General features: G+C 39.0%; 1 protein-coding gene across 1 annotated transcript in view; it reads left to right on the top strand.

The window, feature by feature from the left end:
- Positions 1 to 280: 280 nt before the first annotated feature.
- The window catches only part of LOC139743048 (short transient receptor potential channel 4-like), a 123,333-nt gene continuing 101,874 nt past the window's right edge, over positions 281 to 21,739 (top strand). Inside the window, exon 1 of the mRNA XM_071653560.1 lies at positions 281 to 464. Coding sequence (XP_071509661.1) covers positions 281 to 464 — 184 coding nt within the window. The remainder of the gene's footprint in view (positions 465 to 21,739) is intronic.

Genomic DNA, 21,739 nt, shown 5'->3' with positions numbered 1-21,739 from the left:
GTGCTGATTTGCTTCTTTGTCAACAGCGGATTGTAGTGGGTACTTTTATTTTGTTTTAGTTCTTTTTATGTTTTTGCCCTTACCCTTGGTGAGTTTGTCGTCTGACCCATTGAGCAGATGTGTTTGTCATCTTCTGAGAAAGTTTTCAGAAACTGAGCAGCAGTAAGACTCATTCGGCTGCGACCATCTCCAATGATTTTCACTCACACTCTCCCGCCCTTTCTGTTTTTTCCCGCCTTCCTGATCGTCTGCGACCGACTGGCAGGTTTCCGTAGCCGGGATGGAGCTGGACATCGGGCCGGGGCGGTTCGACTCCATGGAGAAACTCTTTCTCGCCGCCGCCGAGAAGGGAGACAAGAAGGCCATTTTGTACGCGTTGGATAACGCCCCGGATTTAAATATTAACGCCACGGATAAGGACGGAAGAGGGGCGCTGGTCATTGCGATTCAGAACGGAAACTCGGGTAAGTTATCGTGCAACATTTATTAGCCCGTCTACTTTATCTAAAATCTCTCCAAAGCATGGAAAACCCCAGAAATACACTTAATCAAACATGCTTGACATAATGTGATTAATGTCTTCCTCCCACTGGTTCTAAGTTTCTTTAAAAAAGAAAATCACGTAGCGTCTCTGTCACTTGTATAAAAACATCCAGCAATACACTCTTCCCTCAGTCGATCCAGAAACAGATAAATCATTGAAGTGATTAAAGTGTAGGATGAGGCAATATTGTTTCTCCTCTTAAGGGGGTTGAAGAAGTGACTTGAATTTTAAATTAGACTGGAAGATCTTTTTTTTTCGTTCTTTTTCCTTTGCGAAGCTAGATAACGTATGCATTGACGCACTGAAAAGAAGCGAGAATGCTGCGTGATGTAATGTTTCCTTGAAGCTACAATTGATGTAAAACGTGAACATAAAAGACAAGCTGCTCCCTAGTAACTTTAAGGGCAGCTTATTTCTCTTATCCCTGTAACAATAATTGAGAAGTGTCAGAAGGGTGAATAGAGGGACAGATGAAAACCATGCACACAGAAGAAAACCAGAAGGAGGATTGCTTTGACACATCTATCACTCTATTAACGAATATGAATGATATGTAGAAGAGGTGATTTGGGGTGAGAGAGCAGATGGGAGACTCGTAGAGAGATGACAAGAGGCAGAGAAAGAGAGAGAGAGAGAGAGAGTTGGGGGGGGGGGGGCTGAGAGGGAGTACCACTGTGACCCGTTCATTACCTCTACAATCCTGTGTTACGTAATCTAAATCTACGGTAATTAAAGGCAGTCATCGCTAGGCAATTACTAGTTGGTTAAGGTTGAGGGCGTGTGCGCGTCGTCATATAAAACTATTAATTGTTATGTGCCCAACCAATGTGTCGAAAACTGCCAAGGAAATGAGCGCAAAATGGTTTGACGCCATGTCAGAGCCAGGCACATCAGGGAAGCGCTTCTTCCAAACGGAAAAAGTGCCAAGTCAAAAAGAGATGCGTGACAGTCACTGGCAGGTTGGAATCCATCAAGACTCCGTGCGCTCGCAGCACACCACACTACATGTCATCCAGCGAGATAATCAATCGAGCTCGAACGTCATATTTAGCCAATTTCTGGAAGATTAGAAAGCGACGCTTAGGGCAAAGAGGGGCTCTCAGAGCCCCCCTCCATCAGAACACCCCCCCCCCCCTCCCCATCACCATCACCACCACTTGACGGTCGTACTACAACCATACACCTTCCTATCTTTGGATATGTGGACATTCTCGTCCGGTGCACTGTCAAACTGATTAAGATAAAAGGGAGTAGAGATATTGAGGGATATCACCGATGTGAGATTAAAGAGAGAGAGAGAGAGAGAGAGAGAGAGAGAGATTAACTAGATATTAATAATGATAATAATAATAAAAAAAACAACAACAACAACAAAATGCCTGGAGCAAGAAAAAGACCATGTCCGTTTAGTAAACCGTGCAGCCGCGCAAAATGTCATCCAAACAAACCGTTTTGGCGCACATTGATTTTTTTTTCCCCGCGTGGCGATCTCCTGAAGTACTACTATTACATACGTTCATGTATACTTGCGTCCGCATGCTATATACTTACTTGAATAAAGAGGGAGGGGCAGAAAGAGAAAGGGAGAGAGAGAGAGAGAGAGAGAGAGAGAGAGAGATAGGCAGAGATATGAAGAGGAAGAGATGGAGAAGAAGCAGATAGTGACCGGGTCTTATGACGTGAATTTGACAGCATAAATAGGCTTCGATGAGTTTTTGGCGCTCTTATAATCTCATGACCCAGCCTGATTAAGAGTCATATGCGAAGGGGGTCATAAGATGCTCCCAGAACAGGTGTTTAAGCCATGATGAGCGCTTGCTTACAGAGCATGGAGATCAAATTGCCTTGTATATATTTATGTTAGCCTTATAACCCGCAGGAGCATATACCGCATTCCATAGTAATTGTACATAGCTATTCCAACAATCTGTAACGAGAGAGAGAGAGGGACAGAGAGATAAATGAGAAAGAATTTGTCCAAACAGCCATGATTTAAGACCTTAACACAACGAGGCCACTGACCCCTTGTCATGTAAAAAGGTCGATGAGTGCATGCAAGGTTTGCCATTGTTCTTTTCAATCACAGAACATCTTTAATTTTACGTGATTGCCACACACAGACACTATTACACACGCACACGCACACTCAAGCACAAATTATATTCATATTTAGTTACATCTATATGTTTCTTTATGATCATAATAAACATAATGAAAATAAGTCAGCTTGTGTTTATGTGTATGTATGTATCTAATCTCGTTTGTGTGTGTATCACTGTCATTATTGATATTGATTTCACTGTTATTATTATTATCTTTATCATTATTGACACTATACAGACAACTGTGTCCACGCATCTATTTTCATTCTGGTCTGTTTTTTCAGACACTTATTTTTCAGCGAATTTCTTTTTTCTTTAAAGCTAAAAGAATAATCCCCACCCATTTCGTAGATTGCATGAATTCCACTTGATTTGACACAGTCATTATAGACATGCAACATATTTATTCCTTTAACTAATAGTACACAGCAACATGAATATGTAGTACAGTGCACACACACAAACGAGATTAGATACATACATACACACAAACAGAAGCTGACTTTTCCTAATGAACTCAATATATTCATCTCTTTCTCTCTTTGATGAACTTATTTATCACAGATTTGTACGTCTCTGTTTACTCCCTAGTGATGAATTGGAAGTCCGAGTAACAACGAAACCATTAAAACAAAACAAACAAACAAAAAGGACTAACTTAAAGGAGCATTAGGTATTTCTGCCTCGGAAACAAAGCGTGATGTATGGATCGCTTTCATTCAGACAGTCGTACACTGCTGGAGCAAGATGGATTTCCCTTTTAAGGAAGATCCGTGCCGTTCGCTTGCTAATGAATTCTGGTTATGCCCCTGTGTGCACCACCAATTACGTAATGAAAGGCATTGTCATATGCACCCCAATCTTCCCTGCATCACTCTGATCTGGGGTCCATTATGGTCTTCCGATCATTCATCGTTTGGTTATCGCATGAACAATGATATCTTTTCTTTTTTGTTTGAAAAGACAGCAGACCTGTTAGTAGCAATATCGGCAGCTTCATGAACCAATGCCGACAGCACAGTATATACTGCAAGAGATGGAGACTATTAGAGCATCTAATCAGAATTTATACCCGCCGACTGACCCCGTTGACTTAAAACCCTAATCCCCTGTGACATCACGAGGAGTTACGTGATTATTCAGTGAAAATACAAGAGACGCAAATATGTCGAAAGTATACCCAGAAGGAAATTTGATAGATGCTCACTTACAAGATATCTAAATAATTATATTCAAAGCGATTAAAACAAGTACGATTCGAAGTGTGCTTATAACATTTGCCCCGCTCTGACTTGTAAGTATCACTTTGAAATAATTTCAGTTAATTTGACAATACGCTGTTCATACGAAACAATTGAATGTTTCTTTTTAAAGACGTTTGAGATAATTGGAAGTGTATAAAGAGAATGATACGGAGAGATATGAATAGAGACGTATAGAAACATGAAGAAATATAGGTAGATGGGTAGAAAGAGAGATATATACTAATAAACACGTAGATAGATAGAAAGAGGAAAAGAGAGTTGTGAGGTGCATCTGGTCTATCATATATTCAGCACACCTGACACCAAATTATTGATATAATTCAACTTGACATTCACTTTTTTTGGGTCGAAATCAACATCTATGCAAAATGAGTTTTGCAAACGAGGAAAAAATGGGACCCCCCTACAATTGCTAACACTATGACACCAAATTATTATAAGGTTACAGTGCCGATCATCTTTAAAAGAGAGAAAAAATGCAAGTAAAACATAGAAAAACAAATCACTCACAAGAAAAAACAAAATCAGCTTAAAACACGAATGAGCAATGGCCATAATTATCGTAAAGTCTGGCATCCATTTTTCAATTGTTTGAAAGAAAAATGTACATGAATAGAAAAAGGTTCAATTTAGCCAACCATGACAAAGAAAGAAAGAAAGAAAGAAAGAAAGAAAAAGAGAGAGTCGCACAGAGAATTGGATGGAATCCAATCATTCATTTTTATAATGTCCTGCATAGCAACAGTTTTGCTTCTATAATGTCTTCTAGACTGAGTTGTCTTCTCCAATTCCTTAGATTCTTATTGGCCTATCGGTGCTTTATCAAAACCGTGCACTGCAGGAAGATTCATATCCGCATTGTAACAATTCATTCAACCCACATTCTATACTGATTTCTTTATGAAAATAGTCGTAATTCATCCTAAATCATGGTTCTCAACTCAGAGTGAGGATGAAATAGTTTGTTGGCTCTGGGGGGTAAATTGCTCTTTTCTTCAATTTGCGCCATTCCCCATTTGGATTTGGGAAGTCTTTGGAAGTCTTTAAGAACGTGTCTGGTGTTGTCAATGGGGGAGTCAATTTCATCACGACCTGGTTGTGATTTTGTCGTGTTTTTCCTCTAAACTCTTATCAACTTCATGGCGCCTTTTACCACCCTCGTCTGATAGAAGCTGATTAAACGCATTTTGCGCGCCGTTTTGCGTATGTGCGACGATGTGAATACTTGTGTGTGTGTCTGTGTGTGTGACTGCATTCGCACGACATGTTGAATTAAAACATTGGTATGAATGGTGTACACGGGATGCGGGAACATCGAATTGGCTTTGCCACCTGTTCAGTAGCGGTGCACCTCATCCATAAGCAGCAACAACAACAGCAATAATAACAACAACAACAACAACAACAACAACAACAACAACAACAACAACAACAACAACAACAACAACTATTCTATTGGAAGAAGAGTTGAGGAGTACAGCCATGAAAAATAAAAATAGACTATAATTGTTCAGATTTTAATTCTTTCTAGCTGACGATGATATTACGATGTAGACTACCGCATTGTGGACATGTAATCATAAAAATAAAAAAAAAAATGTCTTGGCAGCTTTGTTCTAACGTTTTTTCTAATTCACGTCTTTCAACAAACTGAGTTGAAAAGGCCAAGAGGGTGTGGTCATATTCGTAGCGTCAGGTTTCTTGTTTGTTCGTTTTTTGTTTTTGTTTTTGGGGATTGGAGAGAAACAGAATATGAGTCGCAATTACATCTTTGATAAGTTTTTGCCACTTAAGCAACAACAATTATCATCATTAACAAGAGCAACAGCAACGGCAGAAAAAACAACAACAACAACAACAACAACAACAACAACATCAACAATAATACTAGAAATTATACTTTGATTTCTATATTTCTTCATGCCGTCCTGTAACTTGGCTGGTGGAGCCTTTGTTGCCTTTTAGGAGGGGAAAGGGGAAAAAAGACACAGCTAGGACCCAATTTAGAGATAACGAATCAAATAAGTGCTTTCCGCATGGCTCTATGCGAGCATAACTTGTGATCATATACCGCGCTCAGCGGCGTCGCTAAGGTAAATGGCACGGGGGTAGCGAGTTGATTGGTCGGAATCCTTGCAGAAATGACGCTGCAAATTCGGCGTAGAGTAACAACAAATTGAGGGAATTGTTCGGAGCGATTTGAGCCAAAGTGAACACCAATTGGTGTTTAGTGTGCTGCCTGGGTTGCGCGCATCCTCTTTCAATTTTACACGGTGTAAACGCATGACCTTTACATTAACCAAAAGCACTTCCTTGTATGAGAGTAACGGGGTTGATGGGCGTTTAATGATATGTGCATTTCCTTTCTTGATTGTTTACGCTGGCCGCCGTAGGGCACGGCAGGTATAAAGCAGGTATACTGTAGAAAACGAAGAGATAAACATACAAGAACAGTGTGCTCTGATATGTAGAACTTTCTTTTAAAACGAAGATTGAGACAGTGATTGCCCATTTTCTGTGTTGTGTTTTTGTTTTATTCGTACAGTTACAATGAACTAAACTGGAAATGAGTAGGCGCTACCTACATGTATTTGAGTTGTTTTGTCTTTTCATTAAATAGAACAAATTAACTCGTATAACACATATAATAGGATGAGCTTGTCTAAGCTGGAGACATACCAACAATTTTGTCAAATGCACAAATATCTAGCGTCTCGTATCCGAAAGAACAACAATTTATAAGTAGAAGATATTTCTCCTGTTTCGCAGTTAACTAGGTGAAAATTGTCAAATTTAGTTAAGATTTAGATATAAATATTTTTGAATAACCAACAAAAAGTCAGAACTAAGAGACTTCAGATATGTATTGCGAAAAAGTTCTTCTGCTACGAAAATCATAAATAATATCTGTAACCGGGGTGCCACATGGCGACTTTAGATTGAATTTTGATGCCTCAAAGACATTGTAAGCTGGAAGGTCTAATTTTATGGAAGCCGTCTCTTTAAAAGTGCTACAATTAAGATCTCTCCAATGAACGGAGAGCCAAATGATGATGAAAAGATATGCTATAAACCTCAAAATGGGCAGAGATAAAATTGAACTCGGCTGAGCATCTGTTAAGTAACAACAAAGAGAAAGGAAGACAAATAAAATGTAGACCAGATGATGGAAGAGAAATATATGCAAACAAACAAACAAACAAACAAACAAACAAACAAACAAACAAACAAACAGGATATCGATAATGGCTTAAAAAACCAACAAAAGCAAAAAAAAAAGAAGAAGAAAAAGCAGAGAAAGTGACGAAGATGTTAACAATTGGAAAAAAGGGGGAGGAGAACGAGGAGGACACCATTTAGTGTCGCTTATCTCGTCCTCTCGAGCTCTCCATGTCCGTAAATCTGAGGACAGCCCACAACCCGCTGGGCTGATGACCACTTTCCCTCCTGGCTACATCGTGGTGGGTGCGTCATACGCGCAATCACTCACGATTAATTGATTGTAAAGATGCCTTGAATAGCTCGGCCCGATTCGACAAGAGCTTCTGATGCTGCTCCTTGGCAGCACCGAGCTAGGAATACAGCTACTTTCATCAGGGTTGCGCATCAAGAGATGGGAACTATCTAACTTAGATGTGAATACAACCTTCCAAAAACATGACACCTTGTCAACGGACAAAAACGGCCTGATATCCTCTCTTAAAAATGTGTTTAATTTTCACTGTATAATGCTCACCATGCACACACACACACACACACACACACACACACACACACACACACACACATACACATATATATATATATATATATACATATATATATATATATATAATACAGTATATATGCAGCTTTGTAGGCCTATCTTGTGTTTATCAGCTTGACCAACAGACAATTTATTCATTAAAAAAAATACTGTGATTCCTCTTGTAACAAAAAAGTTTGTTTTTTAATAACTATATAGTTTTGAAATGAAGAAAACTTGAGAAGTACGGAGGTGATGATCTGTTTTTGCTTTAAAAAAATGTAAAGTATTCAAAATATTACTCTGAGGCGAAATTCTACTTTTTCTGCTGCATTGCTACGAACAAGCGCAGTATGGTGATGCGATCTGAATCCTCCTGTCTATTTTGAGGTGCATTCAGGAGCCCACCAATCATACAAAACAAAAAACACTCGGATGACTGTTTCTTTCATCATGTTAGACACGAAGCACATTCAAATAAAAAAAAGAGGAAGAACAGAGAACAAATCTCAGTAATGAAAGTTGACCTGGATAACGTCTCGTTCTCATAAATTTCCAGAGTTGAGATATTTTGAGCAGGATTTAAATCTCGTTTAAGACGGAAGACGGAACACTAGAGTGATTACAGTTGTGTGTTCGGATTAAGAAGATTCTGAAATCAAATCCCAAACCGTTGAGTGTGAGTGTATCTTAGTATAATTCTTTTTCTCTTGACACAAGTGTTTTACTGCATGGGTACCAATGCTGGGGTAAATGTTACTGCAATTTAGGCCAACTGGTATAAGGGCAGTGGTAACACCTAAAAGGCCACTCTAAGAAAGACCATCAAATTCTACATGTGTTTTCAGAGTTCGTGATTGCATATAGTTCTGAGAACAATATCTCGGTGCTAAAGTAGCATAATGCAAGAACTGTTTTAACTATATAGCAGTATCTACACATTACACGGCAGCTTGTATTACACTGCTGCGTGTTTGTGTGTTTTTCTTTTTTCTGGCGCGAGAATGGTGGTGGGATGACACAAAAACAGTCAGTATTAGCTCTTTATCTGTGAATATTAAGCTTGGTTAATCAAATCTGGTCTGATTTATGGATTTGTGAGTCCAGGTAGCATGTCGGTCTTCCCAGCTGCTTGTTCAGACCTTCTCACTCTCTCCTCACTATCGTTATTCCAATGATATTTCATAAGCATCCAAACACACTCGAAAAAGGGAGTGCAGGTTTCGCCAATATCTACCCGCTCAAGGGATACATATACAACCCGCACCCCGGCTAAGCCGAAAGTCAGTCCTCACCCAACACTCCTGTCTGCGACGATTAGAAAAGCAAAGAGGGATGGTCGCGTTTCTCTATCTTGACATTTTCGAAACGAGAATATGATGCAGTCCAGCAACGACCATGCGTGTGGGAAGTCCGTGGACGAATCTATTTTCATCGTCCAGAAAAGAGAAGGTAGGGCGAGCGAAAAAAAAAAAGAAGAAGAAGGAGATAAGGGAAAAGAAAAGCGAAGATAGAGGGAACGACTCAACGTGGCATTTGGCTCGTCTTTCGTTGCTATCCTATTATAAGATTGGCTTGATCCGCGCCGAAGAATTCGTATCATATCAAACGACTTTGGAAATGCCCAGGCCCAACGTGATCTGGATTGAGACGCGGGGTGCGATAATTTTTGCCATCCCAAGACAAATCGAGGCGATATACGGAGATCATTCTGCATACACATATTAATACATAGATTATAGACATAAACACACACACACACACACGCACACACACACACATACACACACACACACACAATGTATATGTGTATTTTATATATTTATGTGTATGTTATATTCATACATACAAATGCTCAATCATAATATATTAGAGAGACAGAAGAAAGGAGAAAAAGAAATAATGTAAAAGTAACGTGCTGACTTAGAAGTTTAAAAAAAATCTAGATGTAATTGTAAAATCATGTATTGCGGTAACAATTCCTTTTTTTCACTGAGCTGTAAGAGGAAAAAGATAAGAATATGCAACTGGCTATAGTCAGCTATTCTACATGAGTGTTTTGTACCAACACAGATGCAATACCTTACGTAGGACTATAGGGTGATAAATTTGTGCAATTTCGATAACAAATCATCGTATCAAAATGTAATTTGAAAAAAAAAACCACATGTATTCAACTCTTTTATTGCATTCATCCCTTTGAGTAGTTTTCAATATTTTCTATGAACTGGACCATTATGAATTTTTCACTGATAATTGTCACGCGCGTTTGCGCTTGAGCAACTGCCTGACAGCGCCCATCGCCAAATCGTGCGTATACTTAATATGGCCACCCAAAAAATAATTAGAAGTCATTATCTGAACATGGGCAACACTGCCTGCTTTTTAACGAATTGTGGGGATTGAAACGTTTTCCGTGCCGAACGAATGTGACACGTGTTATGGCTATGACGCTTGGTCATTAAATGTTAATCAAAAATCTGGACAGCAAAGACCGCAGCCACATCAGGTTTGTTATCACTATCTCTTTTTCTTTTTTTTTTGTATGTTTTCCTTTACCGGATATCATGAAAGGGCTTTCCTAATGTGGATTTCGGCTCCACACGGATTGGTATTATCAGGAGAGTGACATTTTCCACTAATCGGCTCATTTTGATCGCGTTCGTTTTCAAAACAACCAGGAGTATATTATTTTTGTCGCTGTTCTCACAACTGTGGCACATAGGGTATACAGTTCATCATATGGGCAAGAGAACAGACGGAATTAGAGAGACAAAGAAAAGCAGAGAGAGAGAGAGATAGAAAGAGAGATAGAGAGGGGGAGGGGATATGATAAAATTTGTGTGTGTGGGAGTAAGAGAGAGAGACTTTGCGTATTTTTGTATATGTCTCTATAATGATAAGAATGCATATGTTTATTGGAGAATATATCTGTTCGTACGTATGCATTTTTTGAAAGGATTTCACTTGTGTGTATGAGAGTGTATAATAGATGGTGTGTGTTTCGTGTGATGAGAAGGAGAGAGAGAGAGAGAGAGGTTAACAATAGTTTGCTGAATGGATTATCCGTTCCTCTCAATAATGTGTGTCAATGATCTGGAAAAATCGTACAGGCGTTCATTGAATCAAATGAAAGGGGCTATGTGAGTATTCCCTCATAGCTGCTATTATGATTGTTTATTGATGAATCAATTCATGAAAAACCCATCTTGGCAGTCAGAACTCACATTAGATATGCAGACTTGCCTTTTTCCCCCTCACAAATAAATGTATCACCATACTCAAGTAGATCGATTCATCAAGCATCCAAATACCGCGTTATTTCGCCGAATCTTGTGTACCGTAATAACGTCAAACGGCAGCAATCAGGTACAGCCACAAAGATTGATTGCACTGAGGGGAAAAAAAGGACAATTACGGCCCAGTTTGGACCAATAAGAAAGTATTTAACCTCTTCAATTTTTGATATCATACTGGGATTGGCCTTTTGCGAATGGGAACCGACTTGCCTCGATCTACGTTACACAAAAGTGTGCTGTGTCTGTCGTTGCTGTATGTGTATCTAAACTGAACATTCTTCTTACCAATCGGGATATCACAGTATGGAGATAGAAACGCAGAGTCAAAAAGATAACGAAAAGCACAATCATACTTGTATGTATATATATGTATATAAAAATACATATATATATATATATATATATATATAACATATATATTTGGAAACATACGTAAGCTTTTTATAATCTACTGCCATTCAAAATCATTGCCTGCAAGCATAGACACACACATAAACACACTAACTTATATACATATATATATATATATATATATATATATATATATACATATATATATATATATATATACATAAAATTACACACACACACACATATATATACACATATAATATATATTTATATACATATCATAGATAGATACATGCATGTTCTGTATATAATACATATGCTAGATATAAAAAGCCAAAATCACTGACAATTGCCTTCAATGTAGCATTATTGTAGCTTCGATGATCTTGCTTACCTCATTTAGCAGGATCATTGGATTTTTTTTCTCTTTCTGACTGCGTTCGTGACTGTATACGTGAAGCCGGTTTCTGGTAGTCTGGTACATCAATCAAGATTATCAAATTACAGGTGATATCGCTAAAATGCCGCTTCATTGATCGAATAATTATGTGCAGAACGGCAGAACAAGAAGAACAGAAATGGATAGCGTGTATAGCAACAGCACAAACACAAAGGAAAAGCACCGTAACAGATGCCACAGTGTGAAATAAGAATCATGAATAGTTTTGTTATGTCTGAGCACTATAAATTATAGATAATTTTCTTGTCCTCAATATCAAAGATCCAATTCCCCATGTGGACATTTACTACGCATTCAGAAGTAAAATACGCTTCCCAACTTTATTGGATAATTCCTTTGCTACACTTCAGTTTACCTTGCAAATGCAAATGTAAATGCACCAAAATATAAAACATGCCAGGCTTTTAGCCACTTTCTTTTGATACTCCCAGTCTTTTGTCTTCATCCGCAGCACTAGGTTATTTAATGGTAACGATATATTAAACATGTAGCATTCTTTTTCAAACGTGGTGAGATTCGTACAGTCTGGCTTAAACAATATTCATGTGGTCTATTGGTTTATTATTTATATCTATTTTTGTACCGGTATGATTTAGTTGGTCAGGATTAACATATATCTGTATAACATAATTCCACGCCTATGAATTTTGGAAACTACAGTTTTACAAGCGTTATAGCTTTTATGCAGGCCCCATCATATTTCTGTTATTTCCTTGTGGCACCTTCATATCATGATATGACCATATACATTTGTGTTCTGTTTGGTTTTCTTTTTCTTCAATCAAAAGACACGGTTGTATATATTTTGTATTCTTACTTGTTGTATTACTGTCAATCATTTTGAAGTTCCATCGAGATAGTGGAAATATGAAATAAATTTTAACTGAACTGAATAATAGCAGGCATGCTAGCGACATGTATGACAGAGGAGAATTTATATGCATGTACGTACGTATGGACGTGTATGTGTTTGTGTATGTGTGTGTGTGTTGTGTGTGCGTGCGTGCGTGTGTGTGTGTGTTTGTGTGCGTATGTGTGTGTGTAAAGTATATGAAAGTGAAAGGCACCCAAAGAAAGAGAGTGAGAGAGCCGAAAGTATAGCTATTCCCTAGAGACTTAATAGCGAGCTCGAATCGCTATTAGCACTAGGCGTATGAATGGAAACAAAAAAAAAAAATAAATTGGAATTATATCCCCCTTTTTCCTTTTTTTTTTACTATTATGGTGAGAGCTATTCTTATGTTCGCCGATGAAGGGGCCTAATGAAAAGTCAATGTCAGAATGTGCACACAAATTAGCCTTTATTGTTTACCCGCGCTCCGCGGCGCGATTTGTATTGATGCAATAAATCGAGATCTAAGTTAAAAACCCTAGACAGCCACAGAAGGCACATGACATTATCATTATAATTTCTTCCCTCTCTCTTACCTTCTCTCTCTCCAACCTCTCCCCCCCCCCATCACCCATCTCTCTTTTACCATCTCTGTTGCGTTTAGATTTCCTCGAGGATGGCATCTTTTCTTTGTAAAGACAGATACAAAGAGAACATATAGGGAAGAACCGATTCAAAAGACTCCCTTTGCTCTAAAATGGCGTATGGCAGTGACGCCGAACCTTTCTCTTAACCCCTTTAACGTGTCTTTACTCCACATAACCTGGACTCCGATTAGCATTTATTAAAGGTAACCGAAGCCCATCTATGTGATGTGGATTGAGTGAAAGCAGTAATATTAGTAGAGCGCATCATTCAAAGTTCAAGGAAAATCAGGCAATCGATTCCATACTATGTATGAATTCTGTTAAGCTTCGGTGCTGCCGTTGCTGGGTAAGAATACTACTACAGTTTGTGACGTCATTTGGACAGCAATATAAAGACAATATAAGGGTGATTCCACAAAATGTTATTTTCATGAAATTTGCATATCCCGTCGACTTGTTTCTAACATTATGTTAAAGGTGATATAATTCCCTCTGATCTTTGAAAGAGGTTAGTCAGGTGCTTTTTACATTATACTTTTAAAAATGTTTCATACTTTTTTTTACATTCTTTATCGAAACTTTAAAAATCTATAAAATTTGAATCGATTGCCCGATTTTCCTCAAACTGTCATTGATGTATTAAGTAATATTATAGCATTCACGCAATATACATTTATATTTGGACTTTGGTTTCCTTTAGGTGAAAATTGTTTATTGAATACAAGACATCTTTTTTTTTTGAGGAGATGAAGTGGTTTACTTTGAGTAATGGCCACTTTGGTTTTTATTTTAGTCTTTTGTTATTTGCGGTATGATAAAATATTGCGTTCGAGACCAGTCGCTCAAATTGAAGTTCAAAGACGATTGGTGTTTACCCGCCGAGGAAGTGTTCACGGTGTTTGATTTCCAGTGGTCCGATATGATTACTGAGTTTGACGTCAACGACTTGCATTCTATGGACCTGATAACTATTTTGTGAGACATGTTCTGAACTTTTTTCTTAATGAACTTCTGTTTTTATCCCTCATTGTCTCTAAACCTCCATAGAGAAAATAAAAAAAGGTGAATTTCAATCTTTGTAAGAAGACTGTAGCAATGCTTTGAAAATGCCACAATATCCCTCATTTTGAACCATACAGGAGTCCTTTTTTACTTCTTTTTTTCTAAAATGAAATGCATTCAGCATCTGTTACGAGGTTTTGCAAAAAAAAAAAAAAAAACCGGAATGGTATGTATCTATATTGTATGGCTGACTCCGTATTTTCAGGGAGGTGTTTTCGTCTCACTTCCCTGGTATTTTTAACCATGTACAAACATAATTATTTAGTATGTATTTTTGAATACATGCGTGCAAACATATATGGGGGGGGGGGGGAGGGGGTCCTACATGTTGTTACGTTCAAGTTGTCATTTTTTCCTTCAACCTAGAAAATAGAACATCATTTGCCAACTTAACGATCGGTCTTGCTTTGAGCTCTAAGCGGCCGTTGGTAGTCGGGTATTAATACCATGCCTAATAATGGTGAAATATCAATTTATGCAGAGACGTTAACATTGCCACGAGCTCATAGGATGCTTGTACACGGGTACTGCAACACCAAGTGGCATTTGAAGATGATAATATGCGAACGTGATGAAAGTGGTAAAGTAGCGTTGGTGTTGGCGGTGGTGGAGAAGGGGGGGGGGGGTAGGAGCTAGCCAGGACGATTAATAAAGAGAGCAATTGATTGACGCGTCCCTAGCTCGTTGGTGATGGCGTTAATGATCCTAGTTGAATGTATTGACGGAAGCGCTCAATAAGTTCAAAATCAACAGCACCCCCTGTTTTAGTACACATAGAGCGCTATACTGCAGGCACGTATAGAAAATAATTCAAGGTTCACTTAAACCTTAAACTATGCTTGATTATGATTACCTGTTACACACACACAAACACACACACGCACACACACACACACACATAGACAGACAGACACACACACACACGCACAAACAAGCAAACAAAAATATATTACTGGATCGTCTAATTGCAAGACTATGTCATCGAAAGAGATCCCCTTTAATATCGACGTTATCTTAGATGTTGGTTCCAAAGTCGTTACCACCGCGAAAGAGATCGGTGATTATGGAGGCAGCCACGATACCTACAAGATGAATTTTGGTCGTAAAGTTGGCAACATTTACCACAGAAGGGAAACTGCTGACCGTCTCTCCTCCGCCGATCTCCGGCTTGGCGGCAGCCACATGACACTAATCGGAAGAACTTTTCTTCCTCCACTCGGGAATCGGTAAAAAAGACAATAATTGGTCAAAGATTTGGCCTGCCTTTTTTCAAAGTTAATCAAGTAAAATCAAGTAAAAAGACTCCATTTCGTTATATTGGCACGCATGACTCACCAAAAAGTTCATCCTATCAATTCACTGAATTGGTTTTATTTTTTTGTGGCTTTAAACAGTTATCTGATTCGTGCTAGATGCTTTTGGTGTCATAATGCACGTAGTCAAAGATCCAAGAATTCAAACACTGAAAGAAAAAAAAAAGATCGAAAGAACTTGGAGGAGGAGCAATCCTCGCGTCCAAGTTGACATGGGTCCAAATAAAAGAATGATAATGTTTGCTACTGCGACGTTGTAGTTGATCTACATGACAGTGAGAGATAGATAGAGTGAGAAAGGGAGTGAGAAATGAATGGAAAATGAGGGAAAGACACAAATCTAGGGGAATTGAGAATATTGCCAAGCGTAACGAAGAAATAGATACACTGTATGTGTGTGTGTGTGTGGGTGTGGGTGTGTGTGTGTGTATGTGTGCGTTTGTATGTGTTTGTGTGTGTGTGTGTGTGTGTGTGTGTGTGTGTGTGTTAGTGTGTGTTTGTGTGTGTGTGTGTGTTGCGTGTGTGCCTGTGTGGGGAGAGAGAGAGGAGTTTGCAAGTAAGGTTTGAGGAAAAAAAAAGGAGGGAAGGAAGCATTTAGGAAGGCTAGAATGTACAAATATTGACACCGGCTTCCTCCTCGCGTTACAATATTACAGCTTCCCAGTCACAAAGTGGGCTCATTCGGGCTCCAAGTGGTACTGGTGGTGTGTACTCTAGCCCGATCGCATATCTGCCAGGGCTATTGCTGTCACCAAGCTGACATTTTTTAGCCACCAAGAGTGCGGCTCGAGAAGGGCAAGCAGCGGGTAAGAAAGAAAAAAAAAGACCCTCGACAAAACAGTCTATATATCATTATGCTTACTAGCGCAGCCATGGAGACGATGAAATGAATAACAATAAAATGGTAAAAGGTATCGATACAGTTCTCAGTGGACGAAATTCTAGTGCAGCATACTTATTTAGAGTGTGTGCTTGATACATTATCAACATATTTTGTCGATACATTTATCAGCTTATTTTTCTCTTTTTCTTTTTTTGCGCGTTGAAGTCAAGAAAAGATAAAGCAACACCAAGTGTTGCTTGACATGTAATTTCCTCTTTTGCGAGAATTCTTTCCATATACTTAACTGCTATTCCGGTTTTGTTCAAGGCCGCTGACAAAATAACTTTTCAACCAACTATGACCAAGGTTATGGGTTTAAAGTGCGTTAAATGTATGTGCACTCATTCACTTCACTTCGTCAACAATAACGCGAGAACCTACTCAGTCGTTGTAGATACTGCATACCATTGATATTTCAAGGAATTTGTGTACCATAATTTTTTTTTTTCGTAGAACTGCGGTATCAAAACAAAACTGAACCCACGACAAGCAAAGCCGGTAAACGGATGAAGTGTGGAGAAATGTATGCACTGACCGCGCCAATATCATAACAAGGCCGATAGCGTGTGTTACCATTGCGAAAAGCAATATACTGCATTTTCAAGTTCACGCGAGCACAATATACGCATTTCCAAGTTCACACACACACACACACAACCACTTTATACATATTTTGTATATTCATATATAATACGTATACAATGTTTCTCTATCTCTCTATGTCTTTCTAAGTCTTTTTATATCTGCCAGTCTGCCAGTCTCTTTTTTTCCCTCTCTCTCTCTCTTCTGGTATCCACGCCCTGTCTGATACCATTAGAAGTTCTTATCCCCATGTTCCTTCGCACACATGATTTCTCCCAGACAAGTTCACAATATCTGGTTCACGCTTGATGCGATCCGCAGGGCCACGCACACTTATAGATCCCGTGCGATTAGATTGGCGCTGGGACTTGCTTTCAAGGTCTCGTGTCGCGCGCGTGAACTTGAAAATGCTGAAACGATCCCGTCGATCGTGGAAATGACTGTATAGAAGCTGCACTCCCGCTTAGCTAGACCAGGCACCCCCCTCCCCTTCTCCGATACGTTTTTTTTCTTTTTATAGATATATTAAACCAACTTGAAAGGGGTATGAATAATATAAGCTTAGGCTGTGCAATGATTTATACTATCTTTTTTTTTAGGGGAGGGGACGGCACTTTTTGTGTGTTTTTTGGCGTTATTATGGTGTGTGTATTTAGTATAAATACGTTCAGGAATTAAGTATTTTTGTTATTGGATATTCAGTGGTGAAACGAGAGATTTGAAATTCTGGTAAATAAGTACAGCAGAGTTTATTTTGATTCGGCATTTTTGTAAAAAAAAAAAGTACAACATATTTCGGATTCATAGTACGAAATAATGTCGTAAAGTGAGTGTGTGTGTATGTATGTGTGCGTGTGGGTGTGTGTGTGTGCGTGTGTGTGTGTGTGTATGTGAGTGTTGTATGAACTGATATCTTTGTTGAGCACTGAGGTGCCGCGTGAGTACTGTGTGTGTGTTAGAACGTGTTTGTGTGTGTGTTGCATGCTTCTGTATAAAAGAGGCGAAGGACCAGGAGATCTGTGCTGGAATTTGCCTCGCATAATCGTAGCCCGTGGCGCCGGTCATGGTTCTGTCATCAAACTTCTCTTTCTTTCTTTTTTTTTCATTCTCTCTATCCCTTTCTCCCCAACCTCCCTCTCTCTCTCTCTCTTTCTCCTGTTATTTGTCCATCTATCTCTCTTACCTTACCAGATATTATTTTCAAAATCTGCCCACCTTTGCTCCCAAATGAAATGTTATCCTTTGTAAGCAATTACACACGTCTTAATACTGTGATGGAAAGGTATGGTCTCATCTTTTCCCCCAACAAAGAGGGTACCATTACGTTCCTTTCAAAGAGCTTTTGGCTGTCCATTGTATCTTGTTATTTGGAGTCGAAGGGTGCTTCCTGATGTTTGTTTTTTTTTTTTGGGGGGGGGGTTGTTTTTTGTTTTTTGTTTCTAGTGAAAGTTTTCAATAGACTGTTAAATGACTGGATCGACCCCGCATGCGAGATGAATATACTTCTCACAAAAGTAATATTACTTTCATTGATATTAAGTCTGATAATAATCAAAGGGTAACGGATGCATGGGACTATACACGCAATTATTCTTACTTACAGTATCTACCTATGTCACATGCTTACGTATTACAAAATTTGTCTGTACACATATATAAACGTATGTACACACAAAAACACACATATAAATGTTTACATATGTATTCATATAATTATATACATGTATATAATATGTTATAACATACTGAGGAAGAATATTAGTATTTGTGTATTTTTATCACACGAAGAGATAATGCCATAGATTACCATTGGACTTTAAAGGGAATAGGATTTCAAACTGTTGTCGCCACCCTTTCCTATACCTTCAGTAAAAAATGTGCAACGTAATTCATTCAGGTCGACGCACTCAAGCCGCTTGGGGTGAATGAAAAATGAATGTCGATTACCAGTATTAGTCTTCTCACGGTTCTCCTGAGTCATGTTACACATGCTCCCTCTTCGGGATCAAACGATCAGTTGAAGACGTCCAGGAAGAAAAAAACCCCGATAGCAACAACAGAAAACAAGGAAAAGGAGGCGAAAAAATCGCCCAGCTCTGTGACGTCTCAATTTAACAAGTGGCTATCAGCTCTCCCGATTTGGGCACGTTTCGAAATGCTAAAATTGGCTAGGGTGAAGAAGAAGAAAAAAAAAGATAGAGAGGGAGAGGGAGAGAGATAGAGGGAGAGAGGGAAGGAATGAACACCAGCTTCTCGAAACATTGTGGAAAGTTTAGCGACCTTTCGCTAACGAGCCTCTGAATTTCTGACGACTTTCGTGAAAATTGCATTTAAATTGGAATGTCAGTGCAGTTTGGATCCAACCCTATTTTCGCCGGGTTGAATGGGGCACTTGAGTTTGCAATTACACGGATAAGCTCTGCAAGTTATTGGAAAGCGAGGTACTAGAATGTGACCACTTCACGACTTGCGTCTCTCAATGCTGGAAGAGGGGAAGTGCTCACTACACAGACCTTATAGCCTTCTTGCAGGACGCTCAATATTTTTTCACTGTCAACTCTAGCGCCACAATGCTCTACAATATCAGAATCTTTTGTGACATAGCGTTAAGCTGCATAACAATTGACTGTCAAAACGATGATAAAAAACCTCCACAACGTATCAACGAGATACAGTACGTGAGGGAAATGGATATGGATTAAGTTGTGAAAACACAGTTTTCCCAGCGTGACTTGAGATGAGGCTAAGAGTGGTCTTGTGTAGGCACTGTGGCGGAAGGTGGCAGAAATGAGCGGCTAGGTAGCCCGAAGGCAACATTTAATTGAATGTGAGAAGGCGAATTTAGCCGGCAGATGCAGCCGCCCCGGTATGACGTACGCCTGACCGCGTATTCACATGGGCAGATTCACAGGCCAAGCATACCGCTATAGATACAGAGTGGGGAAAGAGCCTTCACCGCCAGCCGCGTTTGTGCAACCTAGACTGTGCTTTTTTGTAAGGTGGTGGTAAGAATGAAAAGGGGATAGAAAAAAAAAAAACAGAACGAGGGAAGGAGCGCGGAAGAAAGATGGCGTGCTGAGCTGCAGATAACGTTGGACAGACACACGTGAAGAGAGACAGAGAGACAAACAGACAAACAGACAGAGAAGATAGAGAGGAAAGGAAGGGGGAAGCAATGCATTACTTTCTTACTTCTAGTTTTAAGCAGATTAGTACTCAATGTTTACTCAGAAAAAAAGAAAAACAAACCCCTATCTTTGACTTTTAAAGATACGAACGTCTCAATATAAAGCGACGTTGCAATATTTCTGTGAAAACAGAAACGATGAAATCTAATTAGAAGAAAAAATATTCGAACATGGATACTTACTCACTTCTTGATGATATTTTGAATTCGAATTCCGTTCGATGTCACCATCGTTTCCTCAAGGAAGAGAATACAAACAATGATTTCGCACAAATTCATACAAACAACAAACAAACAAACGGAAAGACTATACAATCAAGCACACACACATACACAAAGCACATACAAATTCCATCATCTCAGAAACAAACATAAAGACACTTAGTGCACAAATACCTTAAAACAATGACAATGTTGTACAGTTTATGTCGCATATACACATTATTCTGTGCGTTGGTGTTTTTTTTTTTTTTGGCTCCAAATATTTGTGTTTTAATTTTCCTCAAGTTATACATGTAGGTGTTTATTTGATGTTTACACTTAATGGACCTATTTGCACAATATGAATGGTTATCATGTTACTTGACCTGGTTTGAGTAGATATACGAAGTCAAAGAAGGCCGCCACAGACGAAAAGAGGTAACTTTATTGGCAACCTGTTTATCCATACAAAGAATAACAGTAAATCACAAAATCACAATAAATGACTACTGATATGACACAAAGATATCATCTGAATGTGTAACATAAAGGGATAGGATGTCTTTTGTCATGTTATCGCTTGTAATATAGACCAACCATATATCAGTTATGGAAATATAATGGTCGGGGTTTCTGCTCCGCGCCCGCCTTGTCTGCGCAGCTAGCGCCAGTGTTCTTCCACGGTCAACGGCGGGGCATCTTCCCGCCGCTTTTTTCTTGAATAACGCTCTTGTCTAATCCTAACCACCACCCCCTCCCCTTGATCGATTAGATCCCATTGATCAATCCCGGCTATGATATTGCATTCCGCTCCTATAAAAAAGAGAGACAAACTGTACGACAAACCATACAAGTTTATGAACAAGGAAAAAATGGACAGGGAAAACATGTATGTCGCGAACCTTCATTCATAGCTGCTTAAAGAGAAAGGTATCTGAGTTAAAAGCGTTGAATGGAGTTTGACAATTGTGGACATTATATCGGGTCACAGTTTATCTATAATTGTGAGCGTGAAAACATAAATCCGTTGACTTTGCTCACAGTCATTCATGTGCCTCTGGACTGGATCGATACTCAGTTTGTCGAAAGTGTGAATACTTGTTGTAATTGTCTTAAAAGGATAATGCTGGTGTTCCTGAATATATGCAAGTCAACTTTTCACGTGAAAGGAGCATCCAGTGTTACTGATGCGACTGGTGTCGCCAGTTCTACTTCTCCTCCTCTTCCTACTACTACTATGTTGCTGCTACTACTACTACTACTACT

This window comes from Diadema antillarum, unplaced genomic scaffold, assembly GCF_040938485.1.
Source record: "Diadema antillarum isolate AM-2024a unplaced genomic scaffold, OU_Dant_1.0 scf00000033, whole genome shotgun sequence".
Lineage (NCBI taxonomy): Eukaryota > Metazoa > Echinodermata > Echinoidea > Diadematoida > Diadematidae > Diadema > Diadema antillarum.
Note: the sequence above shows the minus strand (reverse complement) of the source record. Positions and strands in the feature narration are given on the sequence as shown.